This window comes from Osmerus mordax, chromosome 5 (genome assembly GCF_038355195.1).
Source record: "Osmerus mordax isolate fOsmMor3 chromosome 5, fOsmMor3.pri, whole genome shotgun sequence".
Lineage (NCBI taxonomy): Eukaryota > Metazoa > Chordata > Actinopteri > Osmeriformes > Osmeridae > Osmerus > Osmerus mordax.
Window position 1 is genome coordinate 16,469,102 of NC_090054.1, and position 8,606 is coordinate 16,477,707.

General features: G+C 48.6%; 1 protein-coding gene across 1 annotated transcript; it reads left to right on the forward strand.

The window, feature by feature from the left end:
• Positions 1-17: 17 nt before the first annotated feature.
• On the forward strand, positions 18-8,606 carry eif3s10 (eukaryotic translation initiation factor 3, subunit 10 (theta)). The gene is made up of 22 exons (XM_067236222.1): positions 18-184; positions 840-1,030; positions 1,248-1,384; positions 1,602-1,765; positions 1,990-2,189; positions 2,320-2,528; positions 2,623-2,794; positions 3,123-3,227; positions 3,337-3,435; positions 3,538-3,654; positions 3,839-4,024; positions 4,185-4,532; positions 4,627-4,731; positions 4,837-4,950; positions 5,076-5,198; positions 5,308-5,461; positions 5,599-5,780; positions 5,885-5,988; positions 6,234-6,679; positions 6,856-7,009; positions 7,136-7,491; positions 8,043-8,606. Exons 1-22 carry the CDS (start codon positions 136-138, stop codon positions 8,234-8,236), a joined length of 3,909 nt encoding a protein of 1,302 aa, XP_067092323.1. The 5' UTR covers positions 18-135; the 3' UTR covers positions 8,237-8,606.

Below are 8,606 nucleotides of genomic sequence, written 5' to 3' on the forward strand. Positions count from 1 at the left end.
ATGTAGGCCGCTCACGAGGCAGTCCTTTCCCAGGAGCTTGTCGGAGCTGGTGAATGCCTGGCGCGGATGGACTGGTGAAATAAGTAAAATTCACCTAAGTCAACCCAGCACTGTGTCTGTGATCAAGTCATAAACATGCCGGCATATTTTCAACGACCGGAGAATGCTCTTAAACGAGCAAACGGTGAGTTGAAGGACGTTACTTTAGACACGTCAACTTAGCCAGTTAGCCTACCTGACATGCATTGTTGGATGGCTCGTGTCAGGATGTAGCTAGCTAGCATGGCGGGGAAGCCATGTTGCACTGCTGCTCCATTGGTACAGATTAATTTAGCTAACGAGAACGCTATCTACGCCTTGACTGTCCATCCCTTTCTCCCACCGAAAATAATTGAGACGGCATTATTACTATATCTAAGTGACTAAAAGCCTGAGTGGAATAAATATCTTAAGGTTATGGCATAAGGCATAGACAAATAAACTGTCAACACGACTGGTTCTGATGAATGTCGATATGAGGACAAGTGTTTTTAGTTGCCAGCTAGTTAGCTTACCGGTAGTTGGCTGCCATCTTGCTCGCAAGCTAACGTTAGCAAATTTTACATTGCCATACGTCAGCTCACACTGCTGGTTTATTCAAGTCAGAAACATAAAATAGTCGTCAGTTAACCTTCATGTCCTGACTTGTAAACTGAAAAGTAAACTGGCAGACTGATATTACGTCTGTCTGCTGTTATAGACCATATTGTATCTGAACTGATGTTTGTTAATCTAATTATGTTATTTAATTGTTAAACTTGGCGGTGTTCGTCTTTATAATAATGCCAGTGTATTTACAGAGTTTTTGGAGGTTGGTAAGAAGCAGCCAGCTTTGGATGTTTTGTACGATGTCATCAAGAGCAAGAAACATCGAACATGGCAAAAAATCCACGAGCCGATCATGCTCAAATACCTGGAGCTCTGCGTGGATCTGCGCAAGAGCCACCTGGCTAAGGAGGGGCTCTACCAGTATAAAAACATCTGCCAGCAGGTCAGTGAAAACGACTCAACAGTAGGTTGAGCGGTTAGGGAATCAGGCTGTTAATCAGAAGGTTGTTGGTTTGATTCCCGGCCGCGTCAAAGTTGTGTCCTTGGGCAAGGCACTTCACCCTACTTGCCTCGGGGGAAATGTCCCTGTACTTACTGTAAGTCGCTCTGGATAAGAGCATCTGCTGCTAAATGACTAAATGTAATATTTTGGGCTGCAGGTGAACATCAAATCCCTTGAGGATGTGGTTCGTGCCTACCTGAAGCTGGCAGAGGAGAAGACAGAGACAGCCAAGGGGGAGTCTCAGCAGATGGTTCTGGACATCGAGGATCTAGATAACATCCAGACCCCCGAGAGGTGCGTACAGATAAAGGATGACTAATCACTGATAACTCAATTGTCACATAAGACCTTTCCATGTTTTAGTCCTGTATTATCTTAACTATTTGTCACACAAACTGTTGCCAGTGATTGCGGCGACGTTGTAAACCACTTGCGTATCTGCTCAGTCCCGGGCTGTTGTGTGAGACTGTGTTGTGGTAACACAATGCGTTTCTCTGGTGTGTATCGTCAGTGTGCTTCTGAGCGCTGTGAGTGGTGAGGACACTCAGGATCGTACGGACCGTCTGCTGCTCACGCCGTGGGTGAAGTTCCTCTGGGAGTCTTACCGCCAATGCCTGGACTTGCTGAGGAACAACTCCAAGGTGGAGCGTCTCTACCATGACATTGCCCAGCAAGGTAAGAACACTGTACTGAGACTGGGTCACAACTTGTGTTAATATCTAGCAATATAGCATGCTTTCTGTTAAACAAAATAACAATGTTTGAAGTTAAATTTTTGACTTCAATTAAACTGACTAAAAGGGACATACAATTTCAAAGTGAAAAAAACAAATTCCCCTTGAAATGCTTAATTCACTGTAATGAACCCTTCATGTTAACAATCTCTATGTACTCTACAGCTTTCAAGTTCTGCCTGCAGTACACTCGCAAGGCTGAATTCCGTAAGCTGTGTGACAACCTGCGTATGCACCTGGGCCAGATCCAGCGCCACCACAACCAGAGCACGGCCATCAACCTCAACAACCCCGAAAGCCAGTCTATGCACCTGGAGACCCGCTTGGTGCAGCTGGACAGTGCCATCAGCATGGAGCTCTGGCAGGTCTGGACATAATGCACGAACCTTGGTTACAGTAATGTTCCCTGTAATAATGGCAATGAACACATGCCAGCATTTGTCAAAGATGTCAAGTCTTGTTTGTCTAATAACTCGATTTTTCCTCTTTCTGTAGGAAGCTTTCAAGGCAGTGGAAGACATCCACGGGCTGTTTGCCCTGTCTAAGAAGCCTCCTAAGCCCCAGCTGATGGCCAACTACTACAACAAGGTGTCCACTGTGTTCTGGAAGTCTGGAAATGCTCTGTTCCATGCCTGCACCCTTCACCGCCTTTATCACCTTTCCCGGGAGATGCGCAAGAATCTTACTCAGGAGGAGATGCAGAGGTATGCCAGGATTGTCCAGATGAACAGCAATGGTTTTGTGTTGTATGTCTCCTGATGGAGATCCAACCGCTATAACTCTTTCTTCCTTCCCAAGGATGTCCACCAGAGTCCTTCTAGCCACCCTTTCCATCCCAATCACCCCGGAGCGCACGGACATTGCCCGCCTTTTGGACATGGATGGCATTATAGTGGAGAAACACCGCAGGCTGGCCACCCTTCTGGGCCTGCAGTCACCACCAACTCGACAGAGCCTCATCAATGATATGGTAGTCCATTTATGCTCTTCATGACAATACACATTATCATGATATTGATTATAGAAATTGGTATCATGCATTCAGTTTGTGAGCAGCCGTGGCCTATAATCATACTTAAAATGTGTTCAGGACTTAACTGCCATAGAGTACCAATACAGACTCAGTTTCTTTTGGTAATACAAAGCAACACCTGTTTGTCTGCTGCGATTCATATGTGACTTTGGCATAAGTGGTAAAACTGGTCGACTTTAATATTACCTTGAAAAAACATGGACTACCAGTTGCTGTTTTCTTGTCTTTATTAATGGGTGCTTTATATTGTGGTGTTTACTTTTAGGTGAGATTCAATCTGATGCAGTACATTGTACCTGAGGTGAAGGAGGTGTACAATTGGCTGGAGGTGGAATTCCATCCACTGAAGCTGAGTGGGAGAGTGACAAAGGTAATGAATGGACTATGGTTTTTGGACAGTTACAATATTATATGACACATGAATTAAACATTGTAATTTCCTACTTTGTGGTATTTACCTTTTTTGCGTTGACCTGAAGGTGCTGAACTGGGTAAGAGACCAGGCTGAGAAGGAGTCTGACCTTCAGCAGTATGTACCTCACCTCCAGGGCAACACCATCCTCCGGCTCCTGCAGCAGGTGATGTTTTGTTCTTTATTGAGTGAGTGTTATAGGTTTGTGAATGTTCTTAACATGAACATAAGAGTGACCGTGCCTTATTTGTATGTTTTTATATTGTAGGTCGCTCAAATCTACCAGAGCATTGAGTTCAGCCGCCTGGCTTCCCTGGTTCCCTTTGTGGATGCATTCCAGTTGGAGCGCTCCATTGTGGATGCTGCCCGACACTGCGACCTGCAGGTACAGTCTTGGAGATGGAATTACATTACACTGATAGTCATACACATTGATACAACTGGTAGTCAATATGGGAAAAACTGTTATAATATACAAAGTCAATATTTCCACAGTTTAAATACAACATTAATATACATTTTTTATCAATGGCAAACTGCATATTTATTAGAAGACAATTTCCTCGTAGGTTCGCATTGACCACACCTCTCGAACCTTGAGCTTTGGTTCCGACCTGAACTACTCAACCAAAGAAGACTCTCCAGTGGGTCCTTTCCTGCAGAACATGCCCTCAGAGCAGATCAGGAACCAGCTGACTGCCATGTCCTCCTCCCTGGCCAAGGCCATCCAGGTTATCAAGCCTGCCTCCATCTTGGTGAGCACATACTGTTCGAGTTAAAACACACACCCATATACGCTGTTCAGAGTTAAACCTCCACTAATGAACTTATCTCTACTGGATTTGGCTCAAGAATACCCGTACCCCTTCACCCTTGCTGCACAAGTGTAATCAATTCTTTCGAAATCATTTGCAGCAAGAACGTGAGGAGCAGAGCCAGCAAGCCATCGCGGCCTACCTGAAGAACGCCCGCAAGGAGCACCAGCGCATCCTGGCCCGCCGGCAGACCATCGAGGAGCGCAAGGAGCGCCTGGAGAGCCTCAACATCCAGCGGGAGAAGGAGGAGCTGGAGCAGCGGGAGGCGGAGCTGCAGAAGGTGCGCAAGGCGGAGGAGGAGCGCCTCCGCCAGGAGGCCAAGGAGAGGGAGAAGGAGCGCATCATGCAGGAGCACGAGCAGATCAAGAAGAAGACGGTGCGCGAGAGGCTGGAGCAGATCAAGAAGACGGAGCTGGGAGCCAAAGCCTTCAAAGACATCGACATCGAGGTGAGACGCCCCGAAGGGTTCAGGTGGTGCTAAAATGGGTCATGATAAAAATGGAGACGGTGGGGGGGTTAACACTTAATTTTCATTTCCACAGGACCTGGAGGAGCTGGACCCAGACTTCATCATGGCCAAGCAGGTGGAGCAGCTGGAGAAGGAAAAGAAAGAGCTGCAGGAGCGGTTGAAGAACCAGGAGAAAAAGGTGAGGATGTGAACTCGACAGAAACTAGGGGAAACGCATCGACGGTCCTGTAAAACCTTATCCGTAAAGCACTCACCGTTCTGACACGTGGCTGGGTCTTTTCAGATTGACTACTTTGAGAGAGCCAAGCGTCTAGAGGAGATACCTCTGATCAAGAAGGCCTACGACGAGCAGCGCATCAAGGACATGGAGTTATGGGAGCTCCAGGAAGAGGAGAGGGTAAGGAAACATATCTGGCAACCCAACAAACTAAACTCAATCCATTCGATGTTAGGTCTCCCAAGAATGTAATGACCACGGTAAATGCTGATGTCCAAGCTTGTGGGTCCCTGTCTAAATTGTAGATCAGCAACATGAAGGTGGAGCGTGAGAAGGCTCTGGAGCATAAGCAGAGGATGTCCAGGATGATGGAGGACAAGGAGAACTTTGTGTCCAAGATCACAGCTGCGCGCAGCTTCATCTACGAGGTAAATGCGCGATAGCCCGCATGCAGTTTGTTGTCGTCCTTGAAAGCCCCAGATGCTGGAGGTAAGGTGGCGAGCCGTGTTCAATTCTGTTGCTCTTTTCTTTTCCAAGGAAAAACTGGCGCAGTTCCAGGAGCGCTTGGTGGAGGAGAGGAAGAAGCGCATGGAGGAGAGGAAGAAACAACGCAAGGAAGACCGCCGCAATACTTTCTACCGCCAGAAAGAGGAGGATGCCCAGCGCATCCATGAGGAGCAGCTCAAAAAAGGTATCGAATAGTGGACCATTGAATGGGGCTTTGCATGATACCTGGTTACGTATTCGTATGTATAGGATTGCATGTATGCTTACTCACACATTCCCTGTTGGTTCGTGCCACTTGACTGAGCTCGCGTTGTCCCGCAGAGCGCGAGGAGGCCGAGCGCATCGAGCAGGAGCAGCGCGAGGAGGAGGAGAGGGAGTACCAGGAACGCCTTCGCAAGCTGGAGGAGCAGGAGAGGAAGCAGCGTGCGCGCCAGCAGGAGATCGAGGAGCGCGAGCGCCGTCGCGACGAGGAGAGGAGAGCCCCCGAAGAGAAACCAGCCAAGGTACATCTCTCCCCTGCCAGCGGCTTGTTTGCTACACCTGAACTGTATTTGTAATCTAGATGTAAAATAGCTTAATGCTTTCTTTTTTTTTCTTTTTTCTCCAGGAATGGGCAAGAGAAGAGAAGGAGGAGGGAGGCGGAGGAGGGAGTGGTGGCTGGAGGAAGCGCACAGAGGGTGAATCGGAGTGGCGACGACCTGTTCCTGATAGGTGTGGGATTTTTATTTTGCGAAACATTCTGCCCTGCTCGTGTTTTTGATGCAGCAATTGCACTAGTTCTGTTTGTCAGAGTTGCTTTAATACCCATTTCACAAACAGGAATATGAATATCCTGGGGGGAGGTAAAAATGCTTGCTCACTTCATTCATATCATTTGGAATTAATGTAACATCTGAATGTATTAGTGATACTAGCATTACTTGTTGGAATGACTGTAATTGGCAACCTTAATGCAGGGAGTGGAGACAGGAAGGCCGAGAGGAAAATGACAAAGAGGAAAAGGAGGTCCCTTTCCGGAGGGGAGGAGAGGTGCCCCGCCGGGCCGTAGAGGAACGAGCACCTCGGCGCGCCGTGGACGAAGAGAAAGGCCCACGCCGCGCCGTGGAGGACGAGCGTCCCGTCCGCAAGGCGCTGGATGAGGACCGCGGGCCGCGAAGGGCCTTCGATGAGGACCGCGCCCCCAGGAGAGGAGGGGACGACGACCGTGGCCCCCGCCGTGGCTTTGATGAAGACCGTGCCCCCAGGCGTGGCTTTGATGAAGACAAAGGTCCCCGCCGAGGCATGGACGAGCCTAGGGCTCCCCGCCGGGGGGCGGATGACGACTGGGGTCCAAGGAGAGGAGGAGATGATGGGCCCAATGGTGGAGAGGACGCCAAGCCCTGGAAACCCCTTACCAAACCCGGTATGAAATTAGCCCTCTTACTCTTAACACTTTATTTACATTTTCACAGATTTTATTGAAAACCTATTGATCGATTTGTGCTCGCTTAATACTACTTACTGTTTGGTTTTACATAGCATGTATTGGTAATGGGTGTTGCCATTGTCCCAATGTTTACCCGAATTGTGCGGGATCAGAGGTAGCTCTGGTGTCTGTTGCTCCAGGTGGTTGGAGGGAGCGAGAGAAGGCCAGGGAGGAGAGCTGGGCCCCGCCCCGTGATGGTGGCCGCGACGAGGCTGAAGAAGAAGCAGAGGAGAGACCGAGCTTCAAGGAGCGCCGTCCTCCTCCCAGGTGAACTACCACCTCGCTCACTGGAAGAAACCAGCATTTGCTCCTACCAGCATTTGCTCCTTACAACATAGACTTGTTTGAGGGCTCATAATGATGAATGCATCTTTTGGATATTCTTCTTTTCAGAGACCGAGAGGAGGGTGGAGGAGGAGGAGCCTGGAGAAGGGCAGGTACCGATGAGGCGTCCAGCTGGAGGGACTCTCGCCGCGAAGAGGCTGGCCGAGGAGAGCGCCGCGAAGAGGCTGGCAGAGGAGAGCGCCGCGAAGAGGCTGGCCGCGGAGAGCGCCGCGAAGAGGCTGGCCGCGGAGAACGTCGCGAAGAGGCTGGCCGAGGAGAGCGCCGCGAAGAGGCTGGCCGAGGAGAGCGCCGCGAAGAGGCTGGCCGCGGAGAGCGCCGCGAAGAGGCTGGCCGAGGAGAACGTCGCGAGATAGACCGCAGGGATGACCGTGAAATTAGAGCCCCACCCAGAGAACAAGAGGAGGGTAAGACTTGCCTTGGTTTGAAAATTCTCAGCAATACTTGTTTTACATTTAGTCATTTAGCAGACGCTCTTATCCAGAGTGACTTACAGTAAGTACAGGGACATTCCCCCGAAGCAAGTAGGGTGAAGTACCTTGCCCAAGGACACAACGTAATTTTGCACGGCCGGGAATCAAACTGGCAACCTTCAGATTAGTAGCCCGATTCCCTAACCGCTCAGCCACCTTGACTCCCTGACCTGATGTTTTCCTTTCTAGATTGTTTTGACCCGATTCATTGTGGCTTATTTCTGCTGAGAAGGACATATTACCCAAGTGCTACACATTACAAAATATCTCAACTATGTATGGTTGTAATGCAAATAACATCATTATAATTTGTCTGTCAGGCTAATCTTGATAGAATAACCAGATTTGTGGTGCAACAGCCAGCAGGTGGCCCTATTTTACCCTTGCTGATCCCATGACAAAAGTGCTCTCTTGCAAAACTTGTAGTGTAGAAAATACTAGCTGTAAGAATTTTGCTATTAACTGTTTGCATGTTGACAACCCAGGAGGCTCTTGGCGTCGTGCTGGGGACGAGAAGAGGGAGGAGCGTAAAGAGGAGGCTCCACCCAGACCCAGGGAGCGGGAACGTGAGCGTGAAGGAGATGGAGAGAAGAGTTCCTGGCGTTCTGACAAAGATAAAGAAAATCGGCGTACCAAGCAGGAGACCGATGATGATGGCTGGACCACAGTCCGCCGTTGAGCCCACATTCTCTGGCCTCTTTTTCCAAATGGCAAGCAGGGCAAATGTATTTCTTGATTTCCAGCTATTAGGGATAAAACATTGACACAAGCTTAAATATAAATACTATGGCATAGCAGATACTGGTAATTGTTAAAACTCATCTCATCAACTATGACTGCCAAATATTGTGTAATGTTTAAGCGGCTTCCTAACCTTTTCAACTAGTAGTTTAAACTCCATTTTGATGTGCATGCTTAGGGTATTAAATTGGTCTTACTCAGTATCCAGTGTATGGCTCTATCGTAAAGCATTCAACCACAATTGAAACGATGTGTTGCATGTGGACTGATAAAGCATTTATTAATAAATACGTTTTGCTCAAACAATA